The sequence below is a fragment of the Chrysochloris asiatica genome, unplaced genomic scaffold (assembly GCF_000296735.1).
Source record: "Chrysochloris asiatica unplaced genomic scaffold, ChrAsi1.0 scaffold00288, whole genome shotgun sequence".
In the NCBI taxonomy this organism is placed as follows: Eukaryota; Metazoa; Chordata; class Mammalia; order Afrosoricida; family Chrysochloridae; genus Chrysochloris; species Chrysochloris asiatica.
The window spans coordinates 2,186,545-2,208,687 of record NW_006408806.1 but is presented as its reverse complement, the minus strand read 5'-3'; the positions used below and the strand labels follow the sequence as shown (position 1 = coordinate 2,208,687).

The 22,143-nt window shown below is 37.1% G+C and overlaps 1 protein-coding gene across 1 annotated transcript in view; it reads left to right on the top strand.

Moving 5' to 3' along the window:
• Positions 1-22,143, top strand: part of NDST3 (N-deacetylase/N-sulfotransferase (heparan glucosaminyl) 3) — a 382,934-nt gene that overhangs the window by 306,851 nt on the left and 53,940 nt on the right. The window contains exons 7-8 of the mRNA XM_006874590.1: positions 13,430-13,612; positions 15,877-15,973. Of these exons, the coding sequence (XP_006874652.1) occupies positions 13,430-13,612; positions 15,877-15,973 (280 nt within the window). The remainder of the gene's footprint in view (positions 1-13,429; positions 13,613-15,876; positions 15,974-22,143) is intronic.

The window sequence follows — 22,143 nt, the reverse complement described above, 5'->3', positions numbered from 1 at the left end:
AATAACATTGAAATGGCGACATGTTAGTTCCTAAGGAACTTACAATTTGGAGATGAATAAAAATAGAACCAAAACACCATAATTCAAACCAGAATAAAAAAATGTCAGAAAGACAAAACTGGAGTGCACTGGGGATGAATTTAAAAAAAAAAATGTATTAACTACAGATATCTGAAAATGTGGAGGTGGTGTTGTGTATACACAGGATTTAGACAAGTAGAAAAGTGAGACAGTATGTTCTAGAGAGAAGAAACTACATAAAGTAGTCAAGTTCTGGGGAAGTTAGAGAGCAGCACATTTGGAAAGGTAAGTTAGAGCTGTACTACTCTGAATTTATATTTTATATGTTATTCAGAAAGGAGCTCTGGTTACATAGTGGTTATGAGTCAGGCTGCTAACCTCAAGGTCAGCAGCTCAAAACTAACAGTCGTTCCATGGGGAAAAGATGAGGCTTTCTGCTCCCATAAAGATTTACAGCCTCAGAAACTCTATACAGGGTCATCGTGAGTCGGCACTGGCTCCACAGCATATCACCACCACCACCGACATATGTCATTCAGAAGGTAATGAGGAACTATTATAAGGTTTAAAATAGGAAATTATAGAATAAAAAACTCAAGTCCACAGCATCATTAGACTAGTTTTTCTGCTCAGAATTTTATACTTATTTTTCAGAAGGAGGCACACTCATTTGATGAAATACAGTCTTTATTTACAGTGGTGGAACGTATATGTTTTAAGATAATAAAAATGAACTGTCTAGAATTTGTCACTGTTCCATAAAAATCAACTGGCTTCCTTTTATTTTTATCCCTTAAGACTATTTCTAGTCTGAAGATCTAAGTCAAGGAAGAAGAACAGAAAGGTAATCACAATGTGCTGCTCTCTACCACACAAACTTTTAATGCCAGTGAAGTAAAGTAAAACTGAACAGAAAAAGGCAGTCTTTTAAATAGAGAAGTCATAATATATTCTTAGAAGTACATGTGGAAATGGAGAGGAATTATGCTTTGATGAAAAAAAAAGTGAGATTAAATAAAAATTAGGGGCAAATTGTGACTGTCTCTATGAACCACGTGAGGCATTAGTAGTCTTGTAGTAGAATTCTTATCTTCCATTCAGGAGCCATGGGTTTGATACCTGGTTAATGCAGTCATGCACAGTGATGAATGGCTGTCATGTCAGTGAAGTCTGCATATTGCTATGATGCTGAACAGATTTCAGCAGAATTTCCAGGCTAAAATAGACTAAGAAGAAAGACCTGCTCATATTCTTCTTTAAAATCAACCAGTGAAAACCCCATGGATCAGAATAGTCCAATCTTCGACCAATCATGGGGATTCTGCAGGACTGGACAATGTTTTTTTTCACTGTGCATGAGATCACTATGAGTCAGGGCAAACTTGGTGAAAGCTATATGAATCATTGTGTCCCCACACATCTGTCAGTAGTACAGAAGTCTCCAAAAGGCTATTCAATTATGCTGTGTGTTTTTTGTTTTGTTTTGTTTTTTTTGGGGGGGGGGTTGCTTTGTTTTGGTTTTACTATGGATAGCTCTAAGGCTCCCATCCAAATACTAACCAGACTAAATCCTATTTCACTTCCAAGATCAGAAAAGAGTGAACAAATTCAGGGTAGTATGACCCCTTACTCACCTGTTGTAAGGTGGTGCCTTAGGTACTACATCAGGTGTGATACTGGAAGCTATGCCACAGGTATTTCAATTATCTGTAAAATCCATCTTGGTGGACTGATTTCAGTGGAGCTTCAAAGCTAACACAAACTAAGAAGGAAGTCCTGAAAATCTACTTCTGAAACAATGGTGTTGTTGTAGTTAAGTACTGTGGAGTCGATTCCAACTCATAGTGACCCTGCACAGGGTGGTAAGTAAAAACTTATGAATACTGGCAAGATATTGTCTGATAGAGTTATGGAAGGTAAGCCTATCAGCTTGGAAGGCACTCAAAATATGAATGGGAAAAAGCTGCCACCTCCAAGTAAGTGGATGGCATAGAGCTTGGGGACCTTCATTTGCTGATGTGACACAACTCAAAATGGGAAGAAACAACTGCAAACACCCATTAAAACTTGGAAAATGGAATATCTGAATTATGAATTGTGGAAAATTGGAAGATGTGAAAAATGAAATGGAACACTTGAAGATCAATATTCTAGGCACTGTTGTTGCTGTTTAGGGCCATTGATTGGGTTCTGACTCATAGTGACCCTCTAGGTATTAATGAGGTAAAAAAAAAAAGACCATTATGAATCATAATCATATGATCTGCTATGCCATGAATGACAAATTAAAGAAGAATGGTGCATTCCTTATCAAAAAGAATATTTCAGGGTCTCTTATGAAGTACAGTGCTGTTTGTGACAGGATAATATTCATCCATCTAGAAGGAAGACCTGTTCATATAACTCTTAAGCAAAATTACACACAACTCAGGAGAAAGATGAGACTTTCTGCTCCTGTAAAGATTTACAGCCTCGGAAACCCTATACAGGGTCGCTATGAGTCGGAATCAACTCTATGGCACACCAGCACCACTAATATCAAGGATGAAGAAACTGAAGATTTTTACTCACTTTTTCAATCTGAAGTTGATCAAACATGAAACCAAGATCCATTGTAAGTTACTAGTGATTGAAAAGTGAAAGCTGAAAACAAAGAAGGATCAATAGTTGGAAAATATGACCTTGATAGAGAAAATGCTAGAGATTATATCATAGTATTTTTTAAGGTCTACTACCAATTCCAGGAGTCCTGGTGTGGCATTGTGGACTAATGCACCAGACTGCAAAGTCATTTGAACTGCAAGGTCGGTGGTTCAAGCTCACCAACTGCTCCGTGAAAACCCTATACAGGGTCACTATGGGTCGGAAGTGACTCGACGGCACTTAACAACAACAACTACCTATTCATTACGGAGCACTGGTAGTGTAGTGGTTACGAGTCAGGCTGCTAACCTCAAGGACTAACTAGTTCAAAACTACCAACTGTTCCGCGAGAGAAAGATGAGTCTTTCTTTTCCCATAAAGATTTATAGCCACAGAAACCCTATGCAGGGTCGCTATGAGTCAGAACAGACTCCACGGCACATAATCACCACCACCACCTATTCATTGGAAATACCTTTTTCAACAGCGTAAATGGTGACTATAATACACATGGACATTATCAATGGAATACAAATACTACAGAGATCAAGTTGATTTTATCTGTGTAGAGAGACGATGGAGAAGCTCAATATCATTAGTGAAAATAAGGCCAACAGCAGACTATGGAACAAATCACTAATTATTCATATGCAGGTTTAAGTTGAAGCTGAAGAAGACAAAAATAAGTCCACAAGAGCCAAAGAACAACATTGAGTAAATCCCTTCTGAATTTAGAGGTCATCTCAAGAACAGATTTGACAAATTAAACACTAATGACCAAAGACCAGATGAGTTGTGGGATGACACCAAGGATCATTAAAAAGAAGGAAAAGACCAAAATTGATGTCAAAAAATACTCTGAAATTTGCTCTTCAATACAGAACAGTTAAAGTAAGAAATAATGAAATGAAAGAGCTAAGTAGATATCTGAACAGAAAAATGGCAACTCAAGAAGACAGTATAAAATAGTATAATTAAATGTGTAAAAACCTGGAGTTAGAAAACCACAATGGAAGAACATGTTCAGCATTTCTCAAGCTGAAAGATTTGGGGGGAAATCAAGTTTTGAGTTGCAATATTAAGGATTCTATGGGCAAGATATTAAATGATGCAGCAAGATTAAAAGAATATGCAGAGTAACTATATGAAAAACAATTGATTAACACTCAACCACTTCTGGTGTTGGCACATGATCAAGAACTGATGGTAGCAGGAAAAATCAAGCCCCAAGAATTGATGGGATATTAATTGAAATGTTTCAACAAACTGATGCAGTACTGAAATTGGTAACTAGTCTATGCCAAGAAATTTGGAAGACAGCTATTTAGCCAACTGAAAAGATCCATTTGTGCCCATTCCAAAGGAAAGTGATCCACGAGATTGTGAATATTACCTAACATTATCATTAATGTCACTGGTAAGTAAAATTTTGCTGAAGATGATTCAAAAATGGCTGCAGCAGTACATCTGCAGTGAACTGGTAGAAATTCAAGCTGGATTCAGAAGAGGACGTGGAATGATGGATACCATGGCTGACATCAGATGGCTCTTGACTGACAACAGAGAATACAAAAAAATAATAAGTTTGGCTTGCCTCACTGATTATACAAAGGCATCCAACAATAAACTATGGCTTAACAATGCAAAAAATGGGAATTCAAGAATCCTCAATTGTGCTTATGTGAAACCTGTACATAGACCAAGAGGAAGATGTTCAGAGAGAATAAGTGGATACTGAATGGTTTATAATCAAGAAAGGTGCACATCAGGGTTGTAGCCATATTTATTCAGTCTGTATGCTGAGCAAATAATCTGAGAAGCTGGACAACATGAAGAACACAGTGTTCAGACTGAAGGACAACCTGCAATATGCAGATGACACAACCTCTTGCTTGCTGAAAGTGAAGAGAGATTGAAGCACTTACTAAATAAAATCAAAGGTGATTTTCATGAATCCGCATGAATTGTTATTGTTATATGCCATTGAGTCAATTCTGACTCATAGCGACCCTGCATAGGAGTAACTGATGGGTTTGAACTTCCACCCTTGTGGTTAGCAACCCAGTAGTGATCCTACAGTGCCACACCAGGACTCTTCAGTATGGATTACGCCTCAACATAAAACAAAAATCCTCACAACTGAACCAATAAGTAACATCATGATGTTGCTGTTAAGTGCTGTTAAGTTAGTTAAAACTCATAGCAACCTTGTATAGAGTTTCCAAGGAGTGGCTAGTGGGTTTGAATCGCCAACCTTGTGGCTCAAACTGACCTTTAATATATATATATATTAAAGCAACCATTAACTTTGTAGAACTTCATCTTTTCTATGGGAATGAAGAGTGGATCCAGGCTGTGCTCTTCAGAGTATTCCTATGACACCTGCTTCAGGATAACTGCTGATGATTCTTTTAAATGTAGATACCAGACCTAGAACATAAAATCTCTGCTTGTAATGCCTGGTGATCTGAGCTTTAAAAGTCTTCCTAGGTGATCAGGAGTCCTGGTATGGTGCTGTAGGGTAAACACTGGAATGCTAGCCACAAGGTTGGTGGTTCAAACCCACCAGCTGCTCCTTGGGAACCCTGGACAGGGTCACTATGAGCTGGAACTGACTTGATGGCACTTAGCAACAACAGGTGACTAGAATATATGTTCTTTGTCCACCTGGAAGAAAAACAAGCAAAACATTCCTAGCTGAAGAACAGAGGAATGGGGGTGCTATCCACTGTAAGGAGTCCTGGTGTGGCGCTGTGGGTTAATGCGCCAGTCTGTGAAGCTGTTTGAACTGCAAGGTCGGCAGTTCATGCTCACCAGCTTCTCCTCGGAAACCCTATACAGAGTCGCTATGGGTCGGAACCAACTCGACAGCACTCAACAACAACAACATCCACTGTAAATCCTTTTGTGCCTTTTGAATTCTGAGGCTGTTCAAGAACAAAACTTAGAAGAATGAGCATTATATTTATATTTGATCTCCAGAACTAGGCAAAGAGTATGGCACAGAGCTGGATGATTATAAACTGTCTGCGGAATTAAACTGATCTGCACAGACCCAAATGGCGTAATTTATAATAAATATTAGACCTAACATACTTTTTTTACACACCAATTCCCTCTTTCCTTCCCTCACCTTTTCAAAACAAAGAGAATATTGCTGCATTATAAACTGTTTTTGCATCTGTACTCATGTTTTTTCCTTATTCATCTTGGTAATTATTCATGCATTACCAATACCTAGAACTTATTAGATTTGCATGATTGGGACTAGAAAGCGTAGCTGAAGCTTCCTGTATCTTTCTCTTAGCTGCAGTTTTTACCAATTATATCTGTTTGCGTACCACTGCAGGACTGGAGTACTAACCATAAAGTCAACAGTTAAAATCCACCAGTCACTCCTCAGAAACTTCAGACAGAGTCGCTATGAGTCAGAACTGACTCAGTGGAACTTAACAATAACATATGTATTTGGCTAAGAGGAATATTTTTTCATCTGATTATATCAAACTTTATGCAGCTAAATTGTCTTTTTGGTAAGAACTAACTACTCATATCATACTTTTCGCAAAAGAATTTTGTAGAAATGCAACTGTAACTTCTTTTGGCATTTTCCTTGTTGTTGAAACTACTATGTATAATAGATATAATTTATTTGGGGCCATTTCATATTTTTGATAACTTCAGTTCCAAAGTATTTTAAAATTTTTAAAGGCATCTACTTTATGAAAGTTAAAAAAAAAAAAAAAAAAACTACTATCTATTTTCTCTGAACTGATAACCTTTTCAGGCTTTCTCTTTGTTTCTTTTGAAACCATGTAACAAATAGTTGTCAGGTGAGAAATTACCAAGAGATAAAGTGACATTATAAATATCATAGGTCAGAAGAGGGACAAGGAAAATATGCTGAAAACATTCAGTTTTGTGTTTGTTCTCAGCAGTCTTATTGCTTGTTGTGCAATTTCATAACTAAAAATAATAAAACTTGAAGAGGCTAATTTTTTTTTTTTTTTAATACGAAGAGACTACATATTAAGCAAAAGATATGTACTGTTCCATTTCAAAAGAGAAACTTGTGATTCACTAAAAGAAATCGTTTTAGTAGAAATTGAAGTGTTCTATGTCCTGGACACTTTACCCTTGTGTTTCTTTAGAAGCACAAAAATAAAATCCCTGGCTTGAGTCTCAACTTTATAAGTGGCATGAAGTGACATGCATTAGTTGTTAGGTGCCATTGAGTCCGTAATGACACATAGCGACCTTATGCACAGCACAACGAAGCACTGCCTGGTCCTACGCCAACCTCACAATCATTGCTACATTTGACTCCATCACTGCTGCCACTGTGCCAATCCATCTCATCAGAGATCTACCTCTTTTTCTCTGACCCTCCATTTTGCCAAACATGATATCCTTCTCCAGTGACTGGTCCCTCCTGACAATATGTCTAAAGTATGAGAGACGAAGTCTGGCCACCCTGGCTTCCAGGGAGCATTCTGGCTGTACTTCTTCCAACACAGATTGGTTTGTTCTTTTGACAGTCCATCGTACTTTTAATATTCTCTAACACCAAAACTCAAATGCATCAATCCTTCTATGATCTTCCTTATTTTCTGTCTAACTTTCACGTGCATATGAGGTTATTGAAAACACCATGGCTTGTGTCAAGCACACCTTAGTCCTCAAACTGACGTCTTTCCTCTTGAACACTTTAAAGAGGTCTTATGCAGCAGATTTACCTAATGCAATATGTCCTTTGATTTCTTGACTGCTGTTTCCATAAATGTTGATGGTCAATCTGACTACAATGAAGTCTTTGACAACTTCAATATTGTTTCCATTTATCATGAAGTTATCTGCTGCTCCAGTGGTGAGGATTTTTGTTTTCTTTACATGAGGCTCAACCCGAAGGCTGTGGTCTTTGATCTTCATCAAGTATTTTAAATTCTCTTCACTTTCGGCATGCAAGGTTGTATCCGTTGCATCTCACCAGTTGTTAATGAGTCTTCCACCAATCCCAATGTCATGTTTTTCTTCATATAATTGAGCTTCTTGGATTATTTGCTCAGCACACAGATCAAATACGTACAATGAAAGAATACAACCCTGGCACACACCTTTCCTCATTTTAAGCCATTCAGTTTTTTCTTATTCTGTTTAAACAACTACCTTTTGGTCCATGTACAGATTCCTCATGAGCACAATTTAGTGTTCCAGATTACTCATGCATTAGAAAAGAAAAGAAAAAAAAATCATTTGGAAACAGCCCTTTTGCTTATAGTTTACGCTTTGTATTATGCTCAAGTGGACATACAGGAATGAAATTGGGAATCTGGGAACATTTTCATCCTTGTAAGCTACTAGCTTTTCTTTGAGAGAAATTAACTCAATCTTATATAAGTATCAGCTCAATCCCTACAAAGCAGGTTGGGGTCCAGCAAATGCTGAAATAACTCATTTTGGGTTGCCTCTGTCTTTATCAGAGCAAGTAGCATTGTTTACTGTCTATAGTCATGCCCATAACAACAAAATAGTCATGCAGGTAGAAAAGTTGTACTCTACTCTACTTATCATTGAATAAAATGTTTTGCAAGATGAAAAAGGGAATTCAAAGGAAGGTCACATGAATTCATATCACAAAATCACACAAGATCTCTAAGTTCTCTATTTTCTTTCCATTGTAGATATTATTCAGTTGAAATGTAGACACACATGCATTTATAAATCTTTCATCAAAAGAAAGCAAGAAATGTGAACTGGTAACTAGCCAAATTAAGGGGGAAAATAATACATATGTCTTATGTGTCTGTGCTTACATATTTTTTACATTGTACTAAAGTTTTTCTTTTAAGAGAATGCCATCTTTAAATACTCTGCTACTTTAACATAAACATGTAGCATATAAAACAACTAAGGAAACTGCCTCTAACAGTATAAAATAACTTTCAAATTTAAGTATCATTTTCTTAAATTTCTCAATCACATACTGTTTTGATACACTTTAGAGGAGAAAAAGAGGTGAAGGTAAAAAAAAAAAAATCACAGAATTGAAGTGACTATAAAAATAAAACAAGAAGGTCAAATTTTTTTATGTCTCATTTTTCAGAAAGACCCCAAAATGATAAATCTTACTTATTAAATATATTACTGTATCTTTCTGCTGCTGGTTGTTGTTGTTGTTAGGTGCCATCAAGTTGGTGCCTACCCATAGCGACCTTATGCACAGCAGAACGAAAAGCTACATAAAATCACCCTCAAGGTATTTTGTTTGTGAAAGTTCTAAGGTTTAATATTTGTTCAGACAGAGTGATGACAAATACAATTAAATATTCTTGGTCACAGTTGATTACAGCTTTTCATGATAGAGCCCTGAAGGATTTGTTACACAAAATATAAACTATTACTATTCCTTCTTATTCACAGTTACAATCGTATTTTTTTTCTAATTCATTATATCAAATCTTAATATAACTTTGTATCTCATCTTTACCACATTACCTCATTGAATTTTACTTAATAGCTCAGCTACTTAATGAATGAACCTTTTATATCCTTTATTATGATGATTATAATAACCATTATCACTATTCATTCCCATGACCTTATATATTTTAGGAAAGTGCTATTACCACATGAATTATTTTTATGATTCTTTTTTATAGTAGTATAAATGCCACAATGGATTTTTTTGCCACTAAAAAACTCATGCTGAAGAATTATTTCCATTTTTCAACATCTAACCAACAAAAACTGTTTGCATTCACTTAAAGCAATAGTTTAAAAAATGCCCAGTGTACATCCCAGAACAATGTAATCAAAACTACAGAACTGAAATTATTTTACTGTGAAAAGTTCCCCACATTTTTATAATTTTTTAATGCATTAATTGAATCTAGGTCAGCTGCTTCCATAGGAAAAATTTATTTTATCTACCCAAATATTGAAAACTATTTTTAAAAGAGGGAGAAAATATGGGGAGTAGTAAAATATGTTGCCATGGAGTTGATTCTGATTTTCTGCGCTCCCATGTATGTCAAAGTAGAACTGTGCCCCAGAGAGTTGCCAACAATGACTTTTCCTTTTTTTTTTTTTTTTTTAACGTTTTATTGTGAATTGAGCGAAGGTTAGCAGACATGATGATAAGCTTTACATTCAACAAATTATACGTTTTGTTTCATCTCAATGATTACAGTCCCCTCCCTGCAACAATAGTTATCCTGTTTCCTCCTTGTGGCTTCCCTTTTCATTCATTTATTTCACAAATGAATAAAGCAAAAATATTTGGTGTACACATATGAAACAAAAAAATATGTATTCATTTAAAAATCCTAAGGCCATTATCTGCAAGCCAGTCTCCTGTCTTAGAAGCACAGCTTTTCTCGGTCCATGGGCCTGGAGCCCACAGCTACTCTCTCTCCACACCATCGCCTCTGACACTATCTCTACTTTTCTAGGTAGGATCTCCCGCTCCACTCATGCTCTTCCCTCTTGATGGTCTTGGAATCAACCTAAACTACTCCTCCTTTTAGTTACACATCTTCTACAGTTACAGTTGTTACAAGCACAATTAATCCTGCTAACAATTTCTCACAACTGAATCATAAAATCCTATCAGCATCATCTCCCATCCCCTTTCATCAGATCCACCCGAAGAAGAGGAAAACTATTCAGTGGGAATTCTACCGTACCCGCCTCGTTCTGATAGTAAACACAATCATGAAAACGTGTAAGCCAGCCACTTTGTGCCTTTATTATCCCCCATTTGTGATATCCAGTGTCTAGATTGCTTGTCCCTATTAACCCAGTGCAGTGAGGAAACAATCTTGTTCCTTAATATGAAGAATCCTTACATTCCGATTGAAATTTTGAACAACTGTATCCATAAGCAAAGATCGATTTCATCAAATTGTAGCAATTTACATTTGCTCACAGTATCAAGCATCTTTATCAAGTTCTGGTCAGCTAGCCATCCAAACTTGTAAGTACTACCTGCAAGTTTGGGAATTAACACACGCCACCTTGTACTTCATACCAGCTGGATGCTTCACTCACAGCTCTAGTCTCCAGTGCCCATGGGCTCAGAAGTTCACACATCTCCCTAAATTTCAGCCCAGCCAGGCCTTCCTCCTCTCTCTCTCTCATCTCGAAGTCAATGGTATCAATGAAACATGGCCAGACTCAGCACTTGTCTTCATTACTGCATTTCCCTCACTTCCACTGCCAAGTAGACCCAGGTGGTCATACTAGACTGTTCGCTAGTTCCCTTTGAGTTTCAGTCTTAGAAGGGGATTTTCCCTGATGTGCTGACTTTTCTTGCCTTGATGCCTTCAAAGAAAACAGCTTGTTTGATATTCTAACAGCCAAACAGTCTGTTGTTTTTTTGGGTTTTTTTCTGCAGGTCTTTCATTCAATAAGATTCTTCTGTTCTCCCAGCAGTTCTGGTTTGGTCTGCATGTCTTTTCAAGTTTGAATGTCCCAACCCAGAAGTTTCTGGGTACAGTTTAAGATTTCACCTAAGGCCCCATATTCTACAAAGGCTTAACAAGAAGCTGTTTCTCTGGGCAAATACTAATTTGCCTTTTAACAAACCTAGTTATAGATTGAAGACAGGCTTACAAATTTTCTGTAATCATAATTCCTATTATTCATTTCTATCACACTGAAATATCTATTTTACAATAGTAGGCAGGAGAAACCAATATCCACAAGACGGTCAAACACCTAAATATTTTTCCCCTCCTTTACCCATTCAGATTATTTCTCGATCCCTTTATCCCTGTATCATAGAATACAGTTGTTCCAAGGTTGAGTATAAATTACCTCCATCTCTTCCTAACTCTTCACTGTTCATCTGCCACCCTCCCTCTTCTTTTGTATTGCCCTCCCCCTCCTTGTGTATTGCCCTCCCCATCACCCAAGTTAAAATGTGTCTACCCTCTAACCTATGAATTACTCTCCCCTCCTTCCCACCCTGGTAACCATCAAAGAATGTTTCTTTTAGTATGGAAATCTCTTCTTAACAATAATAGGCTCATACAATATTTGTCCTTTTGTGATTAACCAATTTCAGCAGCATAATGTCCTCAAGGTTCATCCATGTTATGAAGTGTTTTGAAGCTTCATCGTTATTCTTCAAGGTAGTATATTATTCCATTGTATGTATGTACCAAAGTTTGTTTATCCATTCTTCCAATGATGGGCACTTAGACTGTCTCCATCTTTTTGCTATTGTGGATAGTGCTGCTGTGAACATTGGTGTGCATATATCTACTCGTGTTATGATTCATATTTCTTGAGGATATATATCAAGTAGAGGAATTGCTGGACCTGAAGGTTTTTCTATTTCCAACTTTCTGAGGATGTGCCATGCCATTTTTCCAGAGTGGTTGAACCATTTACAGTCCCACCAGTAATGTAGGAGGGTCCCTGCCTTTCCATACTCATATTAGCATTCGTTGTTTTCTTGTAACTTCACTGTTGCTGCTGGTGTGAGATGATATCTCATTGTTGTTTTGATTTGCATCTCTCTAAACGGAGTCCTGGTGTGGTGCTGTGAGCTAATGCATCAGACTGCACAGTCATTTGGACTGCAATGTCGGTGGCTCAAGCTCACCAGCTGCTCCTTGGAAACCCTATACAGGGTCACTATGGGTCAGAATTGACTCGATGGCACTTAACAACAACAATGGCTAATGATCATGAACATTCCTTTTTATGTTTGTTGGCTGCCTGAATGTCTTCCTTGGGTCAGTACAATGACTTCTTTTCTGAATTACATTACTAGGTCTCTCTTCCAAGGCACTTCTAGGTGGACTTGAAGTGCCAACCATTTGGTTAGCAGTCAAGTGTATTAACCATTAGTATTACACAGAGACCCCAATATATATTACCCATATATACCTATATGAGTAAACTCAATAAATATGGGAAAAGATTTTGAGTGTTATTGGTGGAAAATATTTAATATTTACTTCAGTACAAATTCAGGCACCTGCCTATTGTCATTTTTGTTATTGTTAAGTGCCATCGAGTCGGTTCCGACCCATAGAAACCCTGTATAGAGTTTCTGAGGAACGACTGGTGAGCTTGAACCATTGACCTTGCAGATCAAGCCGACTTTGCAGTCCAGCGCATTAACCCACAGCACCACACCAGGACTTGTAGCCTATAATAAATGTAAATAAATTTAAATTCTTGAAGAACTAGCTTATAAGTTAAAGTAAGCAGACTGAAGTTAAAATTGCAACCTCCAGGGATCCTGCTTCTTCAAATGATGAATAGTCCAGATAACAAGAGGCAAAGATGTATTGACATTGTTTTTGTTATTATCTGTCATTGAGTTGATCCCAACTCATGGCAACATGTGTTACAGTGTAGAAATGCTCAATAAGGGTTGTTTACTGTAATCTTAATGAAATCAGGTTGCTAGGCCTTACTTCCATCCTACCACTGGTTGGGTTAGAAACTCTACCCTTTAGGTTAGTAGTCAAGAGGAAACCATTTGTGCTATACAGCAACACCTCTAAGATATGTTATTCAGCAGCAGCCTGATTGCACTAGTATCAGTATATGACTGCTAATAGATGTTACATTCCTTTTTCGTTATGAAATACATTGAAATTTCAAGAAAAAATCTCTCATCAGACCTTGGTAATGATACATTCTGTAGTGTGAATTCATATAATGAGAGTACTTGAGATATGTTCAAAATCCAAAAACAACTCTTCATGAATTGAAACCCTGTGCTATTCATCTTTGCCTTTTTTAGATTAGCATTTTCATGACCCATTTGTCCAATTATGGGAATGATCGACTGGGGTTATACACATTTGTTAATCTGGCCAACTTCGTGCAGAGCTGGACCAACCTGCGTCTTCAGACTCTGCCTCCACTGCAACTGGCTCACAAATACTTTGAGCTCTTCCCTGAACAGAAAGACCCTCTCTGGCAGGTAAGACTGGATCCGTAATTTGGTATAATTACTTAATTAATCCTACAAACATATCTTGTGGTTCTATGAGGTAATCCAAATCAGAAAAGTAAAGACATCTTTAAAAAAAAAAAAAAAAGTACATTTTGATAGTAAATATAAGAAGTTATGTCTTACTGAATTGTAGTCTTACATTGTTGCTACTCCTCAGAAATCCTATGGGGAGTCACTATGTAGCAATAACAACATTGTTGCTACAGATTGAGCCAGATTATCTGTTCCCATGCCTATTAGAAATTTTAGGATTTTACACACTCAGTGGATATAATGTTTTTTGAGTTAGGAATGGAAGATGAATTTTCAGACTGTAATAGGCTGAGGAAGTAGAAGACAGTCAATAGGATATGTGTTAAGTAGGCAGCCAGCTGGTACACACCCCAACTCTTCAAGGCTTTCAGAAGTGTTAGCCACCTTTTGAACCATGTGAGCAGAAGAACATGAGCAGCTTTCAAAAGTTCCAGTTGGGGATTAGTGTGAACAAGGAGGAAGTGTTCCATGGTATGTGTATAGGTAGGTAGATACATAGATAGATACATAGATAGATACATAGAGATAAAGAGTAATTATTCCACACATATGGCATTTTCAGTGTATTCTAAGGTTACCCCAGATTTCAAAGCATAGACTTGTATGTATCCTAGAAGTTCAGGAATATAATTTGACCTTAAATTGCCCTCTCTATGATCTACAGGTAAGATTCTTAGCAAATAGTTACATAATGTTTACTATGTGTCAGAATGACCATTTGAAATATGTTCATCCATTTAATCCTGTGTGGTAGCTACAGTTATTATTCCCATTCAATAGATTAAAAAAGTGAGATGTTAAGCCACTTGAACAAGGTCACGCAGCTAGTATATTACTGACACTGAGAATAAGTCCTAGGCCATCTGGTGCCAGAGGCTGTGCTCCTAGTTTATCATTATGCAACATGCTGTAAGAGAGTCATTGATGGAATTGATGATGAATTAATAACAATCTTCAGTAGAACTGAGTAAATTTAACAGATTTGATGTTGTGGCAAACAGAATTTTCTGTTCAATTTTAAAGCATGAGCTAATTACCTCCAGAGCAGAGACAGATAAGCCAAAGGAGTGAAATAACTGCACATTTTAGCAAAGTAAAGTCAGTGACTTTGCATGCTACTTTTCAATCGTTATACCAAGCATCTTTTACTCTTACTCATGGCAAAACACCACCACCATTAGCCTCCGCAAAGACATGCAATTTTCCTGCTAATTTAACACCTTATTTTAAAACTGAAATCGGTATTATTTCAGGTGACAGGGTTGAAACCGATTTTTTTCCAGGAAAGTGGCCAAAAAGAATACTCTCACTTCATTCTTAGCATCTGTTGCTTATTACAAATAAGCAGAAGGTTTATTTAACTACACATATCTACAGTATTAGTTGAATAGAAATAGAAAGTGGTCCCTTTCCATCACTCCTGAAAATAGTAGTAAAGGGTACAGTAATTCTTCACTCTTTTCTACATAATAGGCTCTTAGCAGTTAGAATTAAAGAGTGTTTTTAGATACCTCTTGCACAATATGTGTCAGTTTAAGTACTATATAGATCAAAAGCTGAATCCCTAAGGTAGCAATTCACCCTCATTTTGCCCTTTTGCTAAAATTCAGTGCTTTTTAACATCACAGCCTGTGACGTTACATTTTTGGTATACATTTACTGACCTTTGAAGGCAGCTGAAAGGAATCAGCTGTCTCTTTAAATAGTGTTATTATGGCCAGATCCATAGCCCCTTGAAGGCCCAGCAGGGAAGTTCAGAGTTACATAGAATAAAAATATGACACATGATATTTCATTTATTTTATTGAAGCTGAGAGCGTATCTTCTCTTAGGTTAGCAGAAAACACTGACTCTGCTCAGTAAGTTCACTGTGAAAATAGATAAATATGTATAAGGCATAGAACTACTAGCAGCAGAAAATAAAAATATTAAACTCTCAATGATATGAGGCTATTTACCTATAGTAGAAACGCCTTCCCTCCCCCAACTCACCAACATGCCCTCAACTTCAGGATGGAAAGGAATTATTTGAAAGCTTCTTTGATGCCATATCAAGGCTTTCTTTCCTTTTTTTAAAAAAATATAATATCTACACAGCCTTGTTTCTTGGGATATCTTTTAGGGGAAGTTTAAAAACTCACAATGGACACATACACACACACACAAAAAAAATGTCTCTCTATTCTTCTCCCATTTAGAATCCTTGCGATGACAAACGCCACAGAGATATTTGGTCTAAAGAAAAAACCTGTGATCGCTTACCAAAATTCTTGGTCATAGGACCTCAGAAAACTGGTGAGAGTTTTTTTTAAATGTTATGATTAACCAGCTAGTGTAAAAATCCTAATGACTAGACCATAAGGTCTTGTCACAGTGAGTTCTTACACTTCCTGGAAATGCTGATGAACAAATAACACATTCTGTATTCTCACATAATTATTTGTTTAGCTCAGTAATGTACTTAAGCATTTGTCAAAGTGTTTTATTTGTTTAATTAAGGGAAAAGGTTGGAAATAGATGTCACACATTTGAATATTCAGCAAGAAATTCTGTGAGAAATGTTATTTTGGTTCCAAAAATCTTAATTGAAAAAGTGGTTATTAACATTTCCAAAATCAAAACTAATCATATGTTTTGAGAGTACCTGACAGGATAGTGTCAAAAGTCAAAAGGGATACATAAAAAGACCCACTACTCTTTGTAGCACTGCAGAATAATGCACTGGACTGCAAGGTCAGTTTTAACTGCAAGGTCAGTGGTTCAAATCCAGCAGCTACTCCTCAGAAATCATATACAGGATTGCTATGGGTCAGAACTGACTCAATGGCACTTAACAATAATTCTTTGCAATAAATATCTTCCAGAAAAGAGCCTCTTAAGCTGCCATCTTCCTGATACAGTTTATTTCTAAACTGTTTCTAGAAGAGATAACTATTTTTTAACTGTCTAAAAGATGTCTGGCAAGCAGAATTCTGAAACATAAACAAAACTTTGTGCTAAGAAAGGTATTTATCCATACCCATGAGAAACTTACATACATTTTTCTTAAACTGATGTGCCATTTTCTCTATATAAAATTCTTGTTTCTGTAAGAATCAGTGTTAAAATGAAGCCCAGTGGAAGTGTTAAGATGCCAAACATTCATGCTGTGTATCTCACATGATAAATCATTTGGGGCCTTGGATTCTGGACTTGTAGAAAACAGTTACTTCCACCATACCCTTTCCTGTTATTGTTGTTAAGTGCCGTCGAGTCGGTTCTGACCCATAGTGACCCTGTATAGGATTTCTGAGGAGTGGCTGGTGAGATTGAACTGCCAGCATTGTGGTTCGAACTGACTTTGCAGTCTGGTGCATTGACCCACAGTGCCACACCAGGACTATATATTCCCCTACTTAAGAGAAATATATTCCGTCTCCTCACCTCTTTAAGGCAGGGATGGGGGAACATCTGGCTTGCGGTCCCTATAAGGATTGTGAGATCATTTAGTCTGGTCCTGCTTTACTGAGATATTAATTTAAACGCAATAAACTCCACATATTTCAATGAGCAGTTTGATACATTTTGGAAATTGTATACAGTGAGGTAACCACCACTACAATCAAGATACAGAAAAATTCTGTCACCATATAAACTTCCTCTAAGCTCCTTTGCAGTGGATTCCCTTCCAGACCCCCAGCTGCAGGCAACCACTGATCTATTGTACTGCATTCTGCCACTTAACTAACCAACCTGTTGCCCGTGAGTCAGTGCAGACTCACAGCAAACCCATATGTGTCAAATTAGAACTGTGCTCTATAGGGCTTTCATGGTGGATTGTTTCCAAGGTAGACTACCCCATCCTTCATTCAAGGGTCCTTTGTTTGGACTCAGGCTTCCAACCTCTTGTTTAGCAGTTGAGTGTATTAACTGCACCACTTAAGGACTCTTTTGCCACTACAATTTTGTCTTTTCTAGAATTTCATTTCAGTGGCATCATATAGTGTTTATTCTTCTGTGTTTTACTTCTTCACTTAGTATAATGTTTATATGCATCATTTACTTCACTATGCATGTCAATATTTTGCAAGTATTTGAAAAATTGATTTAATTGGGCACAGATAACTCCCTAATTCCTTGAGAATTAAATAACTTCATTTTTTAATTTTAGTTTTATCAAAAGTATACCTGTGAATAATTTTGTATATGAGACTTATACCTGATATTCAAATATTTTTTAATGTTGAAACTGACAAAAATATAAAAGATGAAGCTTTACCAATGGTTTTATGAATCTTTATGTCTGTGATTATGTCATTGAACTGCGATTGCTGTTAGTTGCACACCATGGCTCTGAGTCATGTATAACTGAATGAAATGTTACCAGGTCCTGTGCAATGTGCTACCATTAAAATATATATACTATTGTTATTGTTAGGTTCTATCAAGTCGGAGTCCTGGTGTGGCGCTTTGGGTTAATGTGCCAGACTGCAAAGCTGTTTGAACTGCAAGGTCGGCAGTTCAAGCTTACCAGCTGCTCCTGTGAAACCCTATACAGGGTCGCTATGAGTCAGAATAGACTCAATGGCACTTAACAATAACAACACCAAGTCAGTTAAAACTCATAAAGACCCTCTATAGGGTTTCCAAAGAGTAGCTGGTGGGTTTGCGCTTCTGACCTTGCTGTTAGCAGTCCAGTGCTTATTCTACAGTGCCACACCAGAACTCCCAAATAATATGTATAGAAGACAGATTTTTTAGACCCAAGACCATGTGTAGGTAAAGATAGAATTCAGAAAACACTGCATCATTTTTTACCACTGATAAATGATATTGTGGCTTATACTGACATGCAAAGCATTTCAATCATACCCATTTTTTCTGTTTTTCTAATTAATGTTGGTCAGTAAAGGCTATTTAAAGTAAATAATACCATTCTTAAACATGAAATAAAATTCAGAAAAGAAGATTTCCAGTTGATCTAAGAGAGGAATGAATTTTTGTCTTCTCTTTTCACATTATAAGATCCATACTGGTTTCCTCACAAAAATTTATTGTTTTCAGTTTAAAAAAAAAGCCTTACTGAGTTGTATCTCAATAAAGCTGTTTTTTTAATGCCTTATTAATATTCAGATATGAAGGCTGGACAATACTTAGGTACTTTGACATAGGTTATCTTACTTGACTTTACTAAAACCCCAATAGCGAAGTATTATCTTCCCCATTACAGAGATAAGAAAACTAAGACTCATTGAGGGTAAATGATTTTTTATTCACTTTCTTACAGCTGGTAAGTACTAGAAATAAGACTACTGATTTTAGTCAGGAGTCAACCTGACTCCAAAGTCCATGCTTTTTTTTACTTTACTTTAGATTCCAATGAATGGAAATAGGATTTTCTTCTCTGGATTTGTTTCCCAATTAGTTTTAGATTTTGTTTTTTCATCCTTCTTATATGTCAGTGATTCTTCAATTGTGGTCCCCTGAGAAGAAGCATCAGGATCACCTGAGAGCTTGTTAGAAATGCAAATTCTTGGATCCCAACATAGACCATCTGAATCCGATTCTAGGTATAAGGCCCAGGTAGCTGTGTTTTAGCAAACCCTTGAAATGAACCTGATACCTGCCAAAGGTCGAGAACCACTGTTATAAGTCAAGCTTATAAAGACCATTTTACCTTTATATATATAAGAGATTGCTATGACTATAGATATCTGTGATTATAGATAAACTGTTAGTTGTTTGACTAGGTTCTAATCTCGGAACACTGCCTCTTTCCATTCATTTGCAGACAATATTGCTGTTGAAGAGTTCTTTTTAAAAAATGTTCTACTTTATAGATGTGGTGGATTTAAGTATAATGCTTTGTAAAAACCTTATCAAAAAGATGAGAACAACAGAAAAAAAATGTGCAAAGATATTATCATTAAGTGAAATTAGAACAGTAATTTATTCAAATAAGAGTACACTATTATAAGGCCAGGTCTGATTACCATGGCTAGCTTTGGACCTGTGATATAATTAATGCTTCCTTCTCCATCAGATTATATAGTAATGTAGGTCACGTTGTTGTTGCTGTTAAGTGCCATCAAGTCAATTCTGACCCATAGCAACCCTGTATAGGGTTTCCAAGGAACAGCTGGTGAGCTTGAACCACCGACCTTGCAGTTCAAATGACTTGCAGTCTGACACATTAGCCCACAGCGCCACGCCAGGACTCTAGAGAAGTGGAAACTAGAGGATATATTTCTGCCATGGGAGTACTGAATACATACACCAGAAATATTTTTATGGTCTGATCTCATAAACACAGTCATAGTTGCGAGCACATGGATAAATCATAGGCAAACTGAAATCTGGACCACTATACATTCTCTTGTAGCAATCTGACTAAGCTTGCTAGAAAATGCTCTGGCTCATAATTTATGATGTAAAATATTAATTTTACAGCTTATGACATTGTGTACTTTTTTAAAAAGTATGCACTTGATCCCTAATAGTTACAGATCTATACAATTACCTGTGAAAATGCTGTTAATCTCTTTTTAAAAACAGAGTTTTTGCAAGTTAGTGTTACAAGAAAAAACACCAATTTTTGGCTTAAGTTTAGTAATTTAAACAATTTTTTAATCAACTTTTTATAAGCATATAAGCACATTGAAATATAAAAAAAACTTGTTGAAAAATTAAATTCAGTAAGCTTTTATAGGCCTCAAAAAAAAACTTCATAGGAGAATCCAAGGATTAGTTTTGGTAATGTAATGTTACTGTTGTTACTGCCATCGAGTTGGTTTCAAGTAGAAGCTGGTCAGCTTGACCTGCCAGTGCATTAACCAACAATAGTACTTTGTATTAAATGATGATATATTTCATTTATATATTGTTTATTATATCTAAATCTTTTTAGGTACTATATCTCAATGGCCATCACTCATCTGTCAGTTTGTCATACTGTAGTGGCTTGTGAGTTGCTGTGATTCTGGAAGCTATGCCATGGGTATTTTAGATATAAGCAGGGTCACCCATGGTGGACAGATTTCAGAGGAGCTTCCAGACAAAGACAGACTAGGAAGAAGGCGTGACGAACCACTTCTGAACATTTAGTCACTGAAAACCTTATGAATAGTAGAGAAGTACTGTTAGATATAGTGGCAGAAAATGAGCCCCTCAGGTTGGAAGGCATTCAAAATACAAATAGGGAAGAGCTGCCTCATCAAAGTAGAGTTGACCATGATGACACAAATGGAGTAAAACTGGTGGGAGTAAAGCCCTCGGGATGTTCATTTGTTGATGTGGCACAACTCAAAATGAAAAGAAACAGCTGTAAACATCCATTAATAATTGGAACATGGAATGTATGAAGTATGAATTTAGGAAAAATAGGAAATTGTCAAAAATGAAATAGAAAGACTAAGACTCAAGGGGGCTACATGAGCAGGCATGTGGTCTGACTGGTGACCACGTTGTTACCGACCGGTAAGGAGAAGTGGGGGAAAAACAGCAATGAAGTTGTGAGCAAAGGTCGACCACGTTCAATAGACTCCTGTGAACCTAGGTTGAGATCTGGTTGGCCAACAGTATGGCAAGACCATGAGATCCCTGGGCCCAGAGACAGTGACAGGGCCACAGAGGATTAGAGTGGAGAGTGATGCGTCCAGTTGCTAAGAAGTGAGGGGAGATGCACAAGAACACCTACACTTACAGATAGAAACCACTTGACCTGGCTTCAATAGCTGGATGATCAGAACTCGACTAGAGAAGAAATAAGAGGAAAAAAAAGAGTAATCTGATACAATTTGATGAACTTGACCTATACCTATGGATGTATAGGTCAAAAGAGGGAACAAATCTTTAGTGTGAGGATCATTCTCACGCCCTCGGTACACAGGGTAGACATGAATGGGCTACCCAAATGGAGGCAGGGGGGAAGCTACAAAGGCAAGTAGTGACTGGCTTACAAGCTTTCAAGAGGAAGCCTCTTTCCAGAGGGTGTGAGGGAAGGTAGAATCTCTACTGGGTGATTTCTAATCTGTCTGGATGGGACTGATGAAAGTAGATGGTGACAAGACTCTTGTGGTACAATAGTGAATAACTGCTATCAGGACTGACGGTGGGGGTTGGAAATGTAAAGGTAGACATTTTGTAACAAAAGGAGGGGAAGTGGTTGACTTTTCAGTCCAGGAGTGGAGGTCCCTGGAACCATCAAGGGAGAAGAGCAGAGACTGGGACCCTACCCAGAGAAGTAGGGACACCAGAGATGGAGGCAGAGACACTAACATGGAGAGATGGAGCAGCTGGGGACTCTAGACCCAGGAACGAGAGGGGCTGTGTGTTGATGACCAGGGGACAGACTTGCAAGGTGTACCCTTTGGTTGTTTGATGATACATGGAGGGGATTATAATTATGATAATGAAACAAAATACGATAGGTTGAATGTAAAGCTAATATTTTCCCATGTAAACTATCACATAATTCACAATAAAAA